Here is a 19,376-nt window from a genome sequence, read left to right as displayed (position 1 = left end):
TCACAAAGAAGCAAATTATTATGCAAAATTATCATGTAACTCTCTGTAAATCTTAAAAAAGGATAAAATAAACTAACCAAATAAGTTTAATTACATAATAGATTTTCTATTAATCAAAACAACTAAGCAATTTGCTCAATATGTAATTCTTATATCAAAATAGTTTTACACTTAATCGTTTTTACAATTGGACATAAAAATTATTAAATCTTAGAACAAATCAGCGCATTTCAACCCAGTTTTTAAATAAAAGTAAACAGTGCAAAATACCCAAGTATGTAGTAATACATGAAATCATTAATAAAGTTCCAAGCATCAATCAGCAGAGAAAAGAATTATGAAAATTAAATCAAATGTTTCAAAATACTACTTTTTAGATAAAGGAAACTGGCAGAAACAATTTTGTGCTACAAACTAAATCACGAAAAATGTGTTAAATCAACATATTTGTTACGTTTAACAAAGCTAAAATATTTGCTATAAATTATATACATATACTAAAATATACAATTTATACACAATAAGCATAACATATATTACAACATTTAACAGCATACTCTCAAACTGTTTTATATCACTTATAGTACACCAAAGCACAATTTGACATTAATTTAAAGTATCAAAAGAAATGCTATATGTCAAATCTTTCAATGGGTTTTAGACAGTTCAATACGCCGCCATTATTTAAAAAAAAAGAACACTTTTTTTAAAGATTTTTGTGATATTGGCGGTAAGGAAGAAGAAAAAATATTCTAATGTAATTAAGGCATTGTACAAAGATGCCTTTTTGAGAGAATACGAAAGCATTGGTCCAAATTAATTTGTAAATGGATTGCATTAATCGTCCGATATCCGTCTCTTGCCTTTTTTCTTCTTTTCCATCGCCTCCATCCTCATATCCTCCAAGTCTTCCATGATACCTGAATATGAAAACATAAAAATATTAGTTTTTAAAATACTTATTCACAAGGGTTAGGGAGCTTTCAAGTATTACGTAACGAATTTGGGGGGGGGGGTCCGAAGTTACGATGCGGGGCGGGGATTGAATTACGCGTTATTGTTAAAATTATTTTAGACTTTCTAGTACTTTACGCCACATAATGGTAACTTTTATAAAGAGCCACTAGGTGGTCACGAAACGTTTTACTATCCTTGGGTATAGAAAAACGTTACGGCGCGTTACATGGGGGGTGTCAATAATCTCCAAAAATTGCGTGACGTAATACTTGAACGCTCCCTTACGCAATGTACATTTAAAAAAAATGCTTCTAAATTCAATACATGGGCAAAGAACAGTGAGAACTGAAATAATATTATTTTAAATCCCCTGCCAGTTTGAACAGTACCATTTTTTATGACGAGTATGGGCGTACTATACTGTGTATTCAAAATGTATGTGATGAGTAATTTTTTTAAATTTTCGTTCTATATTTTTAGAATATTGTATATTCGAATTTGTATGTAATTAGGCGTCATGTCGTAAAAAAGATCATTTTTAAAGACACAGACAACTATGATCGCATATATTATCCACACATACAGAAAGTATATATATGTGTATCCCACCTACAAAAATATAATGTTAGGTCCAAAACCTATTACATCTTTATATATATAATTCTTCTGTGAGTGTGTATGTCACTGAACTTCTCTCAAACGACTGGACCGATTTTGATGAAATTTTTTGTGTGTGTTCAAGGGGATCTGGGAATAGTTTAGATTCACAAATCAGCCCGCCAGATGGCGCTGCAGTCGGTACTTTCATACTTTGCTTTACTAATTGCTTGAAATATCATGCAGGACAACGTCTGTCGGGTCCACTAGTATATTATAAAATAGTTAATTAGGTTTATTTCTGGTATATATAAATATACTAACCGATCTTTTTAGTTATATACTCTTCACGCTGTTGTCGAGCAAAACTAGACTCCATGGATGGGTCATCAGCATCATCCATGTCTCGATATCTTGAAAAATAAAAATATACATTTTGATCAAATAACGTTTTTGTCTATTTAAAGTTCGTCAAATAGATAAATTTGTTGCTATATTTTTTGTTTAAAATATTAGGTTAGTGCTTAACAGCTCTAAGAAATTTAATTGACATTTTATGTCATCATTTAATATTTTGACAAGATTATGGTAGTCTATACATATTTATATATATGGAAATATTTTTGTATAGTGCGTTTTATGCAAAACATTGTTGTGTAACAAAAAGTAAGTAATGTAAGCATAGTAAATAGCTAATATGATTTTGTCCCATTCGGTATCGAGACTCTTGGTCTGTGGGGTCCTAGCGCTTTAAGGCTTTTTAAAGACATTTCGAAAAGGTTAGTCGACATCACAGGAGACCAAAGAGCTGGCAGCTACTTCGGACAAAGAATTAGTCTAGCTATTAAAAGGGGGAACGCTACCAGTATCTTCGGAACCTTGCCTAAAGGGACTCCTTTTAATAATATATTTTACTTATTATATGATAAGGTTAGTTATTTATTTCAATGTATTTTAAAATTAGAAGAAACATTAAATTAAAAAAGAAAAAAAAAATAGCTAAGATTTATATTGACATGACTATTAGATACATATTTAAGTAAAATTAAGCTTTCTGAGAAGATAGCTTCTAAAGATTGCTAAGTGTCTGCTGAAATGGTAACATTATTTCAGGAAAGTAACTTACTTGGATTTATCATATCCAAAGATTTCTTTGATGGCGGAGGAGTAGTCTAACTCAACATCGCCATCGTCGATGAAGTCATCCATCTCAGAGTCATATTCCGAATCAGAATCTACCGTACGACCTGCAAATGTTTTACAATCAATTATATGTAAGCGAATCACGTTTCCTTTACTAAGCTACCAATGTGTAAGGTTACTTATGACAACAAAAAGCTATGGACTATTTTTTGTAACTTATATATGTACTTAGACACAAAAAATTACAAAGTAATTCAAATTGTTATGTTTTTGCCACCCAATCCCTAAATCAATTATTTAATTTTTTTTTTAATTCAAATAATTATCTATTTCTTTGTAGAGAAGTTGATTATTTCTAATAAATCTTTTTGTGTTTTAATTTAATCAACTACCTACTACCACTGATGAGTTCAAGGACTCTTTTTATATAATCAAGTCCAAGTTGAAAGAAATAATCGAATTTAGTAATAACAAATGACTTACGTTTTTGCTTCATCTTATCACTAGCTTGCTGTTTCCTCCTATTATCACTGGGAGGAAGTTTCTTCCCACCATTCCTAACACCTATAGAATTGACATGTTGGTCAAAATCAAAACCAGTGACAGGTTTACTTGAACCACCCTGTTTCATTCCCTGTATAGATTTCTTATCATCTCCTTTTTTGACACCTCTGCCTGCTTCCGGTAACCGTTTCCCGTTCTCTTGTTTTATTTGACCATTTCTAGGACTACCATCTGAAGGTTTCTTTGCTATGGCCATTTTATCTTTCATATTTCTATCTAAGCCCTCTTTACTAAGTTTTGGCACTGGCTTGCTCAGCGAGCTATGACCATTGGAAACTCTATCCTGCTTTTGTGGTAAGAGCTTCCTGTCATTTTTATCTATCCTGTAAGTATTTTGGCTCTTTAAATCTATATTCTTTTTAGCTTCTTGTTTTATTGGCTGCTCCTTATTCATCTTGGATCTATCTTTACTTCTATCTGAAGATATACTTGTTTCTAATTTTGCCTTAGTTTTGTCCAATCTCTCTCTATCTTTGTTAAGACGCTCCATTTCTCTTTCAATTCTGTCGCGTTCTGCTTTTAATTTATCTAATCTTTCTTTATCCATTCTATCTTTTTCACGATCAACTTTATCCCTTTCTAACCTAGCTTTTTCCTTTTCTTTCTGTACTCTTTCACAGTCTTTCTTTTCTCTCTCGTGACCTCTTGGAGGATCACTTTTAGGGACAGCTCTTTCACCAACTTTCGGAATTCTTCCAAATCCTGTACTAGTTGGTTCTGCTTTTCGTTCTTTATCTGTTGGCTTATCTGCTTTTGGAGCTGGAAGTTTTTATGATTGGCATTAAATTTCACACATTTAAAAAAGAAAAATACTGAATTTAATAACTATTACTAAAAACCATACCTTTATGCCCGGCCTTTGCTGCTTCAATACGTTCCTGACGTCGTTGTCTTCGTGCCATTTCTTCCTCATACTCCCTCTTTTGTTTCTTTGTCATGAGTCTGTCAGGCTCAGGTTCCACAACAGTCTTTTTTGGTGCACTAATACCAACAGGTTCACTCTTCTTTTGTTCCGCAAGCTTCAACAATTGATTGAAGTCCATTGGTGGAGGGGCTGGTCTACGAATTTTAGGTTTATCTGATTTCTTGTCTTTCTCTTTTTCTCTTTCAGGTTCATATTTTTGAGGAGGACTGGACTCTGAAAGATTTTTTATTTTTTTTATTATATATAGAAAAGGACATGTTTAGTTAGGAACAGCAGAAGACAGAATTTTATCATCCGGAGGCCTTTCGTAAACTTAATTACTTTAGTATCATTCCTTACCACCATTTTCAGTACGACGCCTTCTCTTATGTGGCACTGGATCATCTTCATGGCGGAGAGCATGTTTGACTCTTTCTCTTGTACCATGTAAATCCTTGGGAGTTGAACCGCCTAAAATACAATATGTAGTTGTTTATAGTGTAAAACAGGATATTGCACATAATAAAAATACATTCATAATGATAACTTAATATATGTTATGGGTAGGGCACAATAGAAATATAAACTGGCCCTGAAGTTTAGAAATATAAATTTATATGTACTAACCATTGAAAACTATCATTTAATATTTGAAAATTTTGTTACATTGCTTTTGTGATGGAAATGACATGATACAATATTTCCTAACACAGAACTAAAATGTTTTTTTAATTTTTTTATTTAGTAATATAAGTTTATCAATGGTAAAATTGTATACAACTTACTTGAATTGGGGAATTTAGGTTCATCTGGAATTTTACTATACTTTTGCATCATTTTCTCATATATTGCAGCAGCTGACTGGGATTCATACCCATAATCATCTTGATCTGGCTGATCTGGGCCTTCCCGAGTAACAGCTGTGTTATCTCTATCAAAAGCATCAGCAATGACAGACTTATTCGCGGATTTAATGACCTTCAGTGTTTTCTGAATTTTGCGCAGGGCCTGAAAGTTCAATTTACAATTTTGTCCTATTTAAAATTTGGTTTAAAACCTAAATTTAAAAGTAAATGTAGAAAGAACATTTGAAATTGCAGTAGATTTTGAGTTTAGTTATTACAACAAACAAATATTTCATGCCTTGTATTACAAAGTAATCTTTATTTATATTAATTAATTCACCTTAGGATCACGCATAGCAAGTAATTCGTCTCTCTTTCGCTGAGTATCCAGTTTTTTCTGCCGTTCCTCTTCATCTTTCTTAGCAAGAAACTTTTGTATATTGGCAGATAATCTATCTTTTTCCCTTTGTTCTTTTTTTGGTGGATCAAACTTGGCCTTGTAATAATAGTTACTCTAAAAAGAAGAAAACTATTGTAAAATATAAAGGTTATTTTAAAAGCAAGTGATTACAGAGGACATTATACTTAGCTATAAAGAAAGATATAATAAGACTAATTAAAACATTATCAAGTTTAAAGTAACAATAATTATTGACTGGTAAAAGTAGTATTCACATTTGAGAATATTTCTCATGAAATATTTTAAAATTAGTGTAATTTTAGGTCGCAAATTATGATCGAAATACTCACAACAGATGACTTCTCTTGTTGATTTCGCTGAGCAGCTAATAGCGTTTCACGAAACTCCATGATGAATATTTTATAATGGATGTATAGAATCAGAAACTCAAAATAAGGGCATGATTAAGTTTTTTGAGAAATATTTACGATGTAGAGCGAAATTACGTGTCAACTTCGACAAACAACCCAACCATTTTCTGGAAACGTACTGAGCAAGCACAGATACAGTTTTCAATAAGTTCATTACTGTGGCCATTCATGACTCATAAATGTAAAAATGACATAAAGAACATAGACTATATGCACCATTTCCATATTGTTTTTAGCTTTCTCCGCCATATTTGCTAATCTTCATACAAATTAAGGAAATAAATTATTAATACATATTTCATGACATTAGCTCAGGCTTTGTTACATGACTATACTCATAAAAATTCGTTTTGCCTATTCATAACCACCAAAAAAGCATGGTGGTCGCCATGAGTGGTGTTCTCCTACCGTTTCCCATGAATAGCTGTTTACCACTACGTATGTAATATAATAGAAACCTTAGCCACAGCAACGCTTGGCCGGTCTGCTAGTAATTTATAAATAATGTCTTCGTCTGTCTAATCCTGTGTAGGGAGTTAATTTCATCCGAAACTATTTTTATCTAAATATCGTAACTTAATACAAATCGTAGAAAATTTAACATTTGTAGTGTGTTTTAATTGAATTTCTCAAACCAATACTTAACATAATTAAATACAACAATTTGTAAAGTCAGTAATAAATAATGTATGTATTATAAACGACCAACGACACAATTATTAACGGCCTGCTTCAGAGTTATCTAGAGAGCCTCCAGCTGATTAGCGATTATCAGTACGGCTTTCGTCGTCGTCGCTCAGCTGGACCTTCTTGGATACCTTACACATATATGGGCAGAGGCAATCAAGTTCAAGGGTGCCACGCTAGCGGTTATAACGCGCAAATTCGGCCCCACATAGAGGACTGGGGAACTCACCACCGGGTGGGAGCTCCCCAGTACCAGCTCCTTCCAATAGAACGTATTCAACAAAGAACAGTTCGAATGGTCAACGACCTATCTTTTTCAGAGCTGCTTGATCCCTTGGCGTTGCGTAGAGATGTGAGGGCATCTTCTACCGCATTTACCACGGAGAGTGGTAATTTCTCGTTAATACCTGCAGCTTACTTTAATTATCGAACTTCGAGGCAGAATACGAAATCTCACCCGTCCCATCACCACGCTGTCCGTCGTTCACAACTGAGCGTTATATAAGGCAGTTTCTGCCGCGCACCACCACTATGTGGAATCAGCTGCCCACTAAAGTATTTCCGAATCAATTCGACTTCAGGTGCGTATTATATGAGATAATGAGAGTGCCCATGAGCGGTGGTATCACTTAACACCAGATGAGCCTCCTCCCCGTTTGCCTCCTGTTACATAAAAAAATTAAATCATTTTTAAAATCTTGTCCAATAGCTTTTTATAGGACGTAATGGCACCTTTACTCCGAATCATTTCACATACTTATAGAGACATTATGCGGAAATTGACGATGTAACCGATTTAATTTGATTGCGACCAAATTAAACGATTTCAATTTAAACTGAATTATTATCCTTGTTCTTGAAGCTTTTTTAAAGTCGGCTAAAAACCTAAAGCGACACCATTGTTATAAAATGCAGTTGACATGCATATATACATAGTACATAATAATATACATAATAAACATTGACAATTTAACTTTACCAAGTGCCACAATTTACATTTTACATTGACAATTGACATCTGACGTTCGTTTAACTAGTATAACGTATACCTACTTCTCTTTCTTTTCAACTGTTGTAAATTCTTGACGAAAGCCGAAAATATGGTTGGTGTTTACATTTGTGTTTTATCTTATAAATTCTATGAAATCTTAAGGAATTTAATTAATTAAAGCCTGTACGAGTGCTGTGTTATGTAGTGTGTGGTTATATTCATGAATATTTTTTAAAGCACTAAGGTGTATTATGGGTATTATGAATATTTTGTTAACCTATTACTTCTTGTACAGGCCACCTCCAAAAAGAAGACTAGGAAGTTAAGAGGGCATGTCAGTCATGGACATGGTCGTATCGGTAAGTTTCTATATTCCAAAATTCAAGAATTGAAAACATAACTTAACCTAGAAAATTCTACCGTGCTGGAAAATACTCGTGAATTTGTAATGATTTATTATTGCTTTTAGGCAAACACCGTAAGCATCCTGGTGGTCGCGGTAACGCTGGTGGTGAACATCATCACAGAATTAACATGGACAAGTACCACCCAGGTTACTATGGAAAGGTAATTTTATAATATTATATTCAAAACTGTATATTTTGTTGAAAATGCGATTACCGTTTTAGAATATTTAAGTTTAAAATAAGTACATGAAATAACTTGTGTGTTTAAAATCAAATCATATTTGATATAGGATCATATGTTAATGCTAGTGAACATATTATCTTAAAAATTAAGCTTGTATTTCAATTTTATAGCCCATGTTTACTAATTACATATTAAATTGTTGCCGATATAGGGCACATATCATTTCTGAGCATTAGTAAACTCTTAAAGTATAGTATGTCTTAGTTTAACTAGTAATGTTATTCTGTAATTTATTGGTTTTATGTGAGTGTGTATTAATTAATATTTATTTTTTAAATTTCAGCTTGGTATGAGGAACTTTCACTTAAGAAGAAACAAAATATTCTGTCCTGTTTTAAATTTGGACAAACTTTGGACACTTGTATCTGAACAGTCCAGACTCAAGTATGCTAATGCCACAGATGGAAAAGTTCCAGTGATCAACATTGTTAAAGCTGTAAGTAATGATATATATCTTACTAGAAAGTATGTTTGTTAAATCTTAATATATATTAATTATGTGTCACATAGTTTGTCCGCTATGGACTCCCTAAACTACTAAACCGATTTCAATTAAATTTGCACACTGTGAGCAGTTTGATTATTTGACTAACTTAAAAGATAGGATAGCTTACATCTCAATTTATATCCGCAATATTATTTTATTGCAAAATATTTGTTTATTATTTAATATTCATAATTCTAACAGATGGCCCTGTGTTGAAAGTACGAACGTTTCAAATAAGCTACAATTTAATGGCATTACCACCAAAAAAGCATGGTGGTCCCTATGACTGGTGTTCTTCTACTGTTTCCCTTGAATAGGTTACTACTATGTAATATAACTTAAACATTAGCCACAGCAACGCTTGGCCGGTCTGCTAGTATTATATAAAGATTTAAATATGAGTGAAACAGCAATAACTACTTTCGTCTTGTTCAGTCTATTCTCTACTGTAACTATTATTACAAAAAGGCATCATGTAAGATTAATTATAATTACAGGGTTACTACAAGCTTCTAGGCAAGGGCAATCTTCCCAAGCAGCCAGTCATAGTTAAGGCCAAGTTCTTTTCCAAGACTGCTGAAAAGAAGATCAAATCTGTTGGTGGAGTCTGTGTATTGTCAGCGTAATTTAAGTTTACAATAAATTCTAAGAAAATGTACTCGACTTTTAAATCAAAATTAATTGCAATTGCATTGGTGAATTTATTTAGCATAGTAAATTTATGATCTCTACCAGTGTTAGTGTACCAACTTATATGGTGGGGCCCTAGTGAAACAACATATTTTGTATTAAGTTAATGGATGGAAAATTTATAATAGAAACACCTGATATCTGCTATTACTCAAATATGAAATATATTTGTTTACTAATAATTAATAGATCCAGAACATTGTAATAAAAATGCATGTTTTCAATTATTTTATTAGTTACACATGTTGTTAATTATAACATAACAAAGTACATACATTGCAAATAAATAAATTTTAATTTATAAAAATATCAGGAAGTTACATTATATTTACTACACTATTGATGCTATATTTAAGCTAAAATCTATAGAACATCAAATCCTATCTTGTGTTATTAGATATGATATAATCAATGTTGTTAAACATTATTGCTACTTAGGCACTAATAGGCTACATGCTTGCTACATGGTAAGACATTTGAGTGTGTAGAATGTACTGAATTGCCTACCAAAAAATTAATGTCAAAATGTAAGGAGTTTTGACATAAGTGGTATTATGATACATAAGTACTGACAATAATTATATATTTTATGAGATTACTTAAACAAACCTACAAAGGTAAACTTAAACTAGTAGTTTTCACAAGATTTTTATCAGTCAAGAGTGAATATATCTTATGTGAATATGGTTAATGTGTGTGTAGCTCTCAGCTGTTGGTGAGGGGGCCTCATCATAGCAGACTGTTCAGATTTGATGGTTGCTTGTTCAGTTTGAGTTTGAGCAGTTTCCTGTGCCCGTGGAATTTGCTTTGCCTTCTTTCTGGCTGCGTCACTCTCTGCATAATACATACCAAGTCTTGTTTTTATAGCTGCCAATGCTGCTCCATTTATTTCGTCATGAAATATATTACTATATCGCCACTGTTTAACAACTGGACCCTTTTTTCTTTCGTTTTTGAGCTTCTTTGATTTACTAGGCATTTCAGATATATCAGTTTGTGTCTCAATGTATGAGCCATTAGTTATAGCTAGCTTATCTTGTGAAAGATCAGGTTTAGCCTGTAGTAAAATAAAAGCTGTAGGTTGAGCAGGTCTGTTAACTGATTGTAAAATAATACCCATTCCTTGTGGATGTTGACCACTTTGAGCAGGATAAAAATTTGTAGGTGTTGATGTAGTTGTCAATTGTGTTTGATACTGATTTTCAAAGTAATTTTCTGCAATATTGACTAAGTGGCTATTACCAGGATATGTTAAAGGTGTATAAGTCTCTTGTGGGACTGGAGCTGGAGCTATAGGTTGCAGTGGCTCATTTTGAACAGGTAATATCTCCATATTTCTTTTAGACTTAGGCATAGTTGCAGTGATATTGTCAGGATCATAACTTTTTATATAATCTTTCCACATTTTAGAAATATTAATTTCAAGGCCAGCAATTTTGTCAAGTCTGATAAAATCTTTCAATCTGTGAGTGTGAACTATTGAGTAAATATGATTTTTTATTTGGTCTACAATACCTATAGGTAAACGAACTTCTCCTGATCGTCTATGGCTGTTCTTACCTCTATTGTCACTTGGAAACATAATACCATCATCCATTTTCTTGCAAAGAACTCTAACTTTACGCTCAGTTATTGCATGTATATTTTTGAAAGCTGTTTGACATACTTGAGTTTCTTTACCCTTAACTCGGACAAAATATTCAAATGTGCATGTTCTTCTGCTGCTAGATTTAACTCTTTTTCGTTTCACATCAATTTGCCGCATTAAACCAAATAAATATGCATTTTGTTCATCATGACTTTTCATAGAGTAAAACCCTTGAAATGTTTTCATACGAATATCCTCTGGTACCATTTGAAAACATTTTCTACGGCAATTGCAATCTGGGCCAGGTTGTTTAGGGGGTACAATTTTCCCATTGGCATTTATATATTCTTGTCCAGCTATTCTCAAACGCTTTTGTTTTTGTTTGTGCCATTCTAAAAAAGGAATAATATTAGATATCACAATAAGCAATAACAATGTTTATATTTCATAGACTAGTGCCGAACGGATTCAAATTTTGTGGTGTACGTATCAAAATGTAGTAAGAGTCAATAGTATTGTAGTTCTACAACCGCCTTATAGTCAAAACAACGTTCTCTATAGCTATAAACAAATGCAATTATGTGTCTCTATATACGAGGCAATAAATAAGTAAATTACCTTCAGGATTTCTTAAACGTCTTTTCACAACTTTGCCGTTTTTAGTAAGTTTTACTTTACGCTCATTGCTTTGGACATCCGCCATTTTAATATCAGCGTATAATACGATTGTGTTGGGGTAACCACATAAAAAAATACCCCGAATCAAATATTTTTTCTTCGTGGGTCGCATACTTCAACAATTAACTAACTTATTAGTTTATATACTTAGTTCAATATTATCTTTTAAATATTTACATGTAGAATGAAATAATAATATAAATATTCTGTTTCAATTGCTATTTATATCAAGCTGTCGAATATTTAAGTTCTATTGTACAGTTTGCCAAGTATAGTGTAAAAAAGAGTATGCAAATTAGTTTGGCGTTATTGAGCAACACCTGTCGAAAAATGATTTTGTCTCTACCCTCATAGACACTATTGCCTTGACTCTTAAGCCAGATCCAGACTCTTGCGAGATGCTCGGCACGAATGTTGGCTATTGACACATCCACACTCTCTATTTATAAATTATTTAGTTGCTCGCTACATATACTACAAGATGGGCATGATTGGCGTAACTGCGTTAGCTATTTTGTATGCCTACCAATATTTTAATGTCTTGCGTTTGTATTACAAATATAAATAAAAAATATAATATCATGCTGGTAAAAGTATAATTTAAACTTTTTCCTCCTTAGATATTAGTAATGTTCTTTTACTTTTGACTTCTGTATAGGTATAAATAATTATTTGCTTATCTGATCACATTTTTGAATTCCGAATTATTTGTTCAATTCGATACTGTTCTATATAAGCCATACACAACTCGTTACTTCGATCCGTCATTATAAGAAAACACATGCGTGTTTACAGAGTAGTAGTCAACAACAATTTGAGGCGACACGAGTTGGTGCGTCCTAGGGATGTGACATTCTGCTTAAATATCGTTTTTTTATTAATCGATTGATTTCTTAGCCTGAAAATCTATTAATAAAAAAACGATTTTTCTTAAATTTATTTTATTACATCCCTAGTGCGTCCACTCTCGCGCTCGCGTCTTCGAGTCCACGCTGTCTCCTCGTAGAAAGTGTGGATAGGGTTTAACAATATATGATATTATTATAATATTTTTTATCTGTGCTTGCGTTTATATTGCAGTTGCACCGTGCACGTCGAAAGCCTGTCTTTCAGTCTCACAAATGAGTAATTTCTGAATTCTGTATAGATGTTAACTATTTTTTATTATTCTGCATACAACAAACAAATACTAAGATAAAGTCTATTTATTGATTTCTATAAGGAATTAAATACTTGTGAATCACATATTAGTTATTACACAAGATTTATAGAGGTTTCACGTATCGAGTGATAAAGGTATGAAAGTTTATTAATTTAATTATTGTCGTTTTCCAAGTAAGATAATTAATTCTATTTATGTTTTTCAATTACTGTTGTTTCTATATATTTTAGTTACTTTACAGATCACAAAGTAAACCATGTCTTTCCAATCTCCAATGCCAAGTAGAGAGTTCCTATGGGATATATTCAGAAGGTTTGTGTACCTGTTGCTTTCAATATTACTTTTTTATATAAGTTGCAGATAATTGTAGTTTTAACCTTCTAATATTTACAGAGTTGACAAAGATAGAAGTGGCCATATTTCAGCGGATGAATTACAGCAGGCTCTGTCAAATGGTACATGGAATCCATTTAATCCAGAAACGGTCAGACTTATGATAGGTAAGGTAGTTGTTATCTTAGGTTACCAAATGACTCATACATATTTAATGCTTTATTTATGGTATGCTTATCTATTAGTGGTCAGATAATTGGTTTCGACCAAAAAATGTACTATATCTTTTATTATTTTACTTTACTTTTTTTTAACCTTTTAGTAAAATATAAATTAAATCTATAGTTCTATTGAGACTGTTATTTGTGTATTTCAGGAATGTTTGATAAACAAAACAGGGGTGTAATATCATTTGAAGACTTTGGTGCTCTTTGGAAGTATGTCAGCGATTGGCAGAATTGCTTTAGATCGTTTGATAGAGATAATTCAGGAAACATAGACAGACAGGAATTAAAGAATGCTTTGACCGCATTTGGATATAGACTTTCTGATGATGTTGTTAACACAATGGTACAGAAGTTTGATAGATTTGGACGAGGCACAATTCTCTTTGATGACTTCATTCAATGTTGTGTAACACTCTATGTAAGTTATTGATTGGGTCTTTTTTCAACAGATCATGAGACTTAGACAAAAATACTTTGCATGTTACATAAAATTTTATGGTAAAAACATTAGCTTATGCTTTGTCACATGATCATTTTCATACAAATTTAATTAGTGGGTAAATTATATTTTATTTACATGGTTTGGTTTTGGTTACAACCCTAAGGTTCCAGCAACATGTCTGTCACATATTATCACTTGTTAGGTTGTCTGTTACTCCGTGAAATTCCTGCCATTAAATAAATGTAATAATTACCCTTTGCAGGTAGGATTTTAAACATAATGTGATTTCTTTATTACATTCCTTCTAATAGATAAATTATTTTTTCAGACTTTAACATCTTCATTCCGGCAGTTTGACACAGATCAAGATGGTGTTATTACAATACATTATGAGCAATTTCTTAAAATGGTGTTTGGGTTAAAGGTATAAAAATGATTTGCATTCTTGAATATTACTGTTCTTACGCTTTAAATGTGTAATATTTGAAATAATTTGTATTCTAAATGCATATAATCGAACAAGTCCTAAATATAAATTATATTTTAATGCTGTTATTGTAATCATGCATTTTTATATGATTAAAATTGTCTAAATCTTGTTATACTCTATTGTTACATCAGGTTTCTACCAAATACTAAAAGAAAAAAAAAGTGTTTATTGATATGTATTTCGTTTTCCGTCCAGTGCTGGCCGTAAGCATGGTGATTTTTCAAGGTCAGTTATCAAGAACAAGGTTTGGATGCAAGCCAAGTAATTGAGGTTTAGTTTGAACATTTTATAGTTTTTAAAGAGCTATGCTCATTTTTATACTTAAGTTGTAGTGTTTCTAGTGAAGCTCAATTCAAGAATTTTATTTCAAAAGCTATACTTGATTTTTATTGAGTTCTGTTCCTTTAAAAAAAAAAATTAATTTTAATTTTTAATATTAATCATTCTGCCCACCTCAATTGCAAAGGAAATATTGCAGCTGACTGCTGAGCTGTTTTACAATGTATAGTTATTTCTCTAGTTATACAATTGATGATATTTAAGAGCAAAAATAAGTGGTTGTAAGGTTTATTTGTTCTTAGTATTGAATATATATTATATTGGTAGTTGGTGAAATAATTTGTTGTTTCAAAAATGAAGAAATTTAAATGGCCAAAAAGTAAATGTAATGCTCAAACATTTATAAACTTAATGTATTGTAGCAGCTTGCATTTAAACTAATTCTTATTTATGTGAAATCCATTCCATTGTATACATAACCATGTCCAAGCATAAATTTTTTACTCATTTCTATAAAACTTAATTTCTCGAAATATTGTCATATATTTTTATGTCATGTTAGTACTTTTATAATATCTAATAAATATTTATTTAAAAACTGCTTTATTTTTTAGACATTTATCTATTAAATGCAAAATGATCATAAATTGATAATTACGTTGTAAAAATATAATAACATTAATCTTAAATTGTGCTCATACTAGGCTCTCTTTATTTTCCATGCTCCAATTTTATATTTTAACCATATGATTGCCAAATCACATCCCATTTGTATCCATGACAAGACAGGAGTTACTTTAGAACCATCTATTTCAGTCCAACGCACTGGTATTTCTACAATTGGAATGTTTAGTTTTTGTGCAATGTAAAGTAATTCTGCATCAAATGCCCTGAAACCAGAAAGTTATGTCAAAGCAAGAAATTTGTCAAAAAAATATTGAAAATACAAGGAAATCAAAAATAAGCTAATCAATTATTACATTACATTGTTTCTATAAACAAAAAAAGGTAAATTTTAATACAGAATTTGCATTAGATCAGGAAAAAAATTAAATTAATTAGCTTCACACACATGCTCTTGAGATTACTTTATAGTTTACAAAATGATGCTCATGTAGGTATGGAATGAGGATAAGAGTAAGTTATTTGATATGGTTTTAAACATCTTATCTCACTCTGTATCTTAACATTAATAAAACAGAAAAGATAAAAGAAAATAAACCTGTTTTTGCAAATTATGTAAAAAATATTATATTTACCATCTATTAACATGGAGACTACCAAAGCAATTCCTTGCTGCTTGTCTTGTAAATAGTTTAAATCCACATTGTGTATCTTTTATACCTTTGACAGTAAATAACCACACAAGAAAATGGAAACCATACATTAGAATGTTTCTGTAAATATATGAAAATATATATATAATAAGAGTAAAAAAAAACTGCAGAGAAACACTAAATAAAAAAAAATGTAAATATACCTAAATAGACTCCTCTTAGCCAGTGATTCCTTTTCTAAATGTGCCCTAGATCCAATAACAACAGCCAAGCCATTACTTGTTAGTTCTAATTCTGTATTTGAATTGCATTTAAGTAACTCATTTAGGGCAGTTTCAAGTTTATTCAAGTCTTCAAACTTTGATGCCCCATCTGCATCAGCAAATAATATTGAGGAACCTCTACAACTTAAAATTCCCTGAAATCAATTATTATATTTCACTAGTACTATTAAATAGTTTAAAGATAATTCAAGCACTCATTTATTATTACCAGTTTAACAGCACCACCTTTACCCCTATTTTTTATTAATTCCAAACATCTTATTTTTTCACAGCCATATTTCTCAACATACTTTTCAGCAACATTAACTGTGTTGTCTTTACTTCCATCACTTACAACAATGATTTCATACTTGTATGAGGGTTGCTGTTGGGTTCTTTTTTCTAAAAACTCAATGGCTTCATCAAGCATTGGTGGCACTAAAATTGTTTAAAATTTGAGAATGATTTATACTTTATTACCTTATTCAAAAACATTGTGTATGTTTTTGAAACAAAAATACAAAAGCAGGTTACAAAAGTTATAAGGCAACGGGCGGTCTTATTGCTAACAAGCTACTATCTATAGTAATCTGGAGTAAAGTTGACCAATTTATTCTCATTATATTGCACTTGCATTGCATTATGCACTACCGATGATAATGGACTGGCTCTTATAAGGGTTTATCTGAAGACCATACAATTGACTCCATTCAACAACTTTGTCTAAATCAAAGTTTGCCGTCTGAATAGCAGACGGCAATTCATTGAATGTAGACTGGGTGTAAATTTGAAGGTCATAAGCATAAAGATGAGAGTTAGATTAGTAACCGAATTTATAAAAAGCGAAAAGAGAAGAGGAGAATGGATACCACCCTGTGGTGGATTAAGTATTAATCAACAAAGCATTATACAATTTATATTTTACAGCAGCATAGATGAAGTGAATATAGTTAACACAGACACCAAAATAATTTTTAATAATGAATCATTGGGTCTTACATCTTTCTTCTTCATTATAAGCAGGAACAATAACACTTAAATGAACAACAGCAGATTGTTCAAGTTGATAAAACCTTTTTCGTGACTTTGTTTGGGGATCATTAAATGTTTCTTCTTCTTTAAAACGCTCCACAGTAGGGTATGGTTTTGTAAACTTTAGAAGTAATATCACAACCTAATAAAATATTTACAAATTTGAACATTTTATTTTACATTTAGTAGTAGCCTTAAAATTAAATAAAATTAACTTACTGCAACAAAACCGGCAAGTGTTGTGATGGCAGCGTACACAAATACGTAATACAAATGCGAGAAAACCCCCATTTTAGCCTTTCAATACTTATGTTTATACAAACTATTGTTAAACGTATATGACTGACATTGTACCTCTTTACATAAAATAGTAAAATACGAAGCCTTGGAATCAGTGTGACCAGATTTTAATTGACGAATCTACTGCTTGTGGAGGTTAAAAACTACTGAATTCTACCGAAAGGAATGAGCAAATCTATTATACTTTTTTGCAGTTGTGTTACAACGTAAAACATGAATGTTTTCTTGATAAAACGATAGAATAATAAAAATAAGAATTTAATTTAAAAGAAACCAAGTTTTTTTTAAAATTAAATTCATAATAAAAATATAATTAAACAAAAATGTATAAAATGATACTTTAACTAAAGATTTTTCGTCTTTATGTTGGGTAACATTGTCACAAAACAATTTTGAGTCCATTAACTTGAACATACTTTTGTCAGATCTATTGACTGCCGCGGAGTAGTTTTTATATAATTTATCTTCATAAAGCAACTCAAAATGGAACTCATCATGTTTTGTATGTCAGTTTCAATTTTATGAATAAGGGTCTGATCACTTTGAAAAATAACGTAAAATTTTGTAGATTTACATAACCAACTTTAAATAAGAGATCTTGCTACTATTCATTGTGATATCCTTGTGTATATTTATGTTTCATTTTAAACTCGATTATATAAATTCTCAATAAAGGAATTCCCACATCACACACTATGCTCACGGCACGAATGGTAACGAAAAGCATGAACATTAAATAGTTATAATCCAATCGATGAAAGAGGAATACTTCGCTTTTATTCGATATGCCAAAAAAAAGTACTAGAATAACTGAAAAGCGTGAATTCTACTAAAATATACCAAATAATTTTTACATACTAAATTCTGTTGACAGTACCTCAAAATCTACCAAAAAAGTAGAAATCTACTAAATCTGGTCACACTGCTTGGAATACGTGTGCAAGCACTATTCAGCAGAAAACATGTAAGCAACAGTATTATATTATAGAACTATTGATAGCAAATACTTAAAACTTATATTTGATAGCTATTATAGATGTCGTGAATATATGTATATATCCTATAATAAAAATAAAGTAAACTTTAAAATTATTTAGCAAATTGTAAGAAATTAGGAATTCCTATCACATTCCTATGGTTTCCAAAATCCAAATTCGATTTGACAAATGATAACTGACAGCAGACAGTTTCCTGCAACACAATATGTCTTGTTGTATTCATTTAGGTGTTACCAGTAATATAAAAAAAAAACATTATGTTTCACAGTTGTTATATTTAGTGCGTTTTCCAATTACAGCACTAGAGCGCATTATGCGGCATAATGCTCAACGTTGAATGTTCCAACTACAGCAACGCTTCGCACAATTGAGCACTCTCAAAACGAATGCTCTCGCGTGCTTCTCGCAATAAATACCAACACAGTGACAGAAAATTTACCAGTGTTTTTCTTTAAGTTGGCATTTATCGAAATTTTCGTTAGTAAATATTATTTATTGTTGAAAAATTTGTAAGACTTTTGTTTCCTCGTAGATTTTGAAATTAAATTAAGTTATTTCAAACTGCTAAAAAAAATTAAATATAAGTATGGATGAAGGTATAAATAGTTTTTTTATATTCCACATTTAAAATATGAATACAATTTTATTTTAAAATTCGGATCTGTAAACAAATTTATTTTACAGGATTATACTCTTGTAAACATTGCAATGGTTTTGAAAAAGTATATAATTTTTTTAGAAATCATTTAAAAAAATAAAAAATTACTCAAAACGTAAATGATGTAAACTTCTTACATGAAACTATATATTTTACTGTTAATTTAGCTTGTTAAAACCTTATATTCTTTAAAGGTTTTCTCTTATTTCAGTAAAAAAATGTTAATGAAATAATTTGATTATTAAAATAAGCTTAAAAAGTTTTCAACCAATTATTATTGTTAACCAAATTATTTATACATT

General features: G+C 31.1%; 5 protein-coding genes across 7 annotated transcripts; 2 read left to right on the top strand and 3 right to left on the bottom strand.

Annotated features, from left to right (window-relative positions):
* Nucleotides 1-497: 497 nt before the first annotated feature.
* On the bottom strand, nucleotides 498-5,991 carry LOC125057896 (protein SPT2 homolog). Its single transcript, XM_047661835.1, has 9 exons — nucleotides 5,761-5,991; nucleotides 5,351-5,524; nucleotides 4,951-5,173; nucleotides 4,526-4,636; nucleotides 4,106-4,399; nucleotides 3,181-4,020; nucleotides 2,681-2,801; nucleotides 1,879-1,967; nucleotides 498-920 (listed from the first exon to the last, which is right to left on the bottom strand). Exons 1-9 carry the CDS (start codon nucleotides 5,818-5,820, stop codon nucleotides 838-840), a joined length of 1,995 nt encoding a protein of 664 aa, XP_047517791.1. The 5' UTR covers nucleotides 5,821-5,991; the 3' UTR covers nucleotides 498-837.
* Nucleotides 5,992-7,490: 1,499 nt separating this feature from the next.
* On the top strand, nucleotides 7,491-9,315 carry LOC125058128 (60S ribosomal protein L27a). The gene is made up of 5 exons (XM_047662171.1): nucleotides 7,491-7,631; nucleotides 7,815-7,878; nucleotides 7,989-8,086; nucleotides 8,454-8,606; nucleotides 9,155-9,315. Exons 1-5 carry the CDS (start codon nucleotides 7,629-7,631, stop codon nucleotides 9,281-9,283), a joined length of 447 nt encoding a protein of 148 aa, XP_047518127.1. The 5' UTR covers nucleotides 7,491-7,628; the 3' UTR covers nucleotides 9,284-9,315.
* Nucleotides 9,316-9,544: 229 nt separating this feature from the next.
* LOC125058125 lies at nucleotides 9,545-11,690 on the bottom strand. The gene is made up of 2 exons (XM_047662166.1): nucleotides 11,554-11,690; nucleotides 9,545-11,327 (listed from the first exon to the last, which is right to left on the bottom strand). Exons 1-2 carry the CDS (start codon nucleotides 11,636-11,638, stop codon nucleotides 10,021-10,023), a joined length of 1,392 nt encoding a protein of 463 aa, XP_047518122.1. The 5' UTR covers nucleotides 11,639-11,690; the 3' UTR covers nucleotides 9,545-10,020.
* Nucleotides 11,691-12,692: 1,002 nt separating this feature from the next.
* Nucleotides 12,693-15,042, top strand: LOC125058127 (programmed cell death protein 6). Of its 3 annotated transcripts, none has more exons than XM_047662169.1 (6): nucleotides 12,693-12,909; nucleotides 13,006-13,087; nucleotides 13,169-13,275; nucleotides 13,485-13,753; nucleotides 14,106-14,201; nucleotides 14,463-15,042. In XM_047662169.1, exons 2-6 carry the CDS (start codon nucleotides 13,032-13,034, stop codon nucleotides 14,472-14,474), a joined length of 540 nt encoding a protein of 179 aa, XP_047518125.1. In that variant the 5' UTR covers nucleotides 12,693-12,909; nucleotides 13,006-13,031; the 3' UTR covers nucleotides 14,475-15,042. The 3 variants fall into 3 exon arrangements, with proteins under 3 accessions (XP_047518125.1, XP_047518124.1, XP_047518126.1); XM_047662168.1 differs by having other exon boundaries at nucleotides 12,695-12,909; nucleotides 13,017-13,087; XM_047662170.1 differs by having other exon boundaries at nucleotides 12,696-12,909; nucleotides 13,017-13,087; nucleotides 14,106-15,042.
* Nucleotides 15,043-15,230: 188 nt separating this feature from the next.
* Nucleotides 15,231-17,510, bottom strand: LOC125058126 (dolichyl-phosphate beta-glucosyltransferase). The gene is made up of 6 exons (XM_047662167.1): nucleotides 17,338-17,510; nucleotides 17,086-17,260; nucleotides 16,316-16,524; nucleotides 16,027-16,241; nucleotides 15,806-15,943; nucleotides 15,231-15,436 (listed from the first exon to the last, which is right to left on the bottom strand). Exons 1-6 carry the CDS (start codon nucleotides 17,407-17,409, stop codon nucleotides 15,247-15,249), a joined length of 999 nt encoding a protein of 332 aa, XP_047518123.1. The 5' UTR covers nucleotides 17,410-17,510; the 3' UTR covers nucleotides 15,231-15,246.
* Between the last annotated feature and the right edge of the window lie 1,866 nt (nucleotides 17,511-19,376).

This window comes from Pieris napi, chromosome 17 (assembly GCF_905475465.1).
Source record: "Pieris napi chromosome 17, ilPieNapi1.2, whole genome shotgun sequence".
NCBI lineage: Eukaryota > Metazoa > Arthropoda > Insecta > Lepidoptera > Pieridae > Pieris > Pieris napi.
This window is presented reverse-complemented; position numbering and strand designations above follow the sequence as displayed.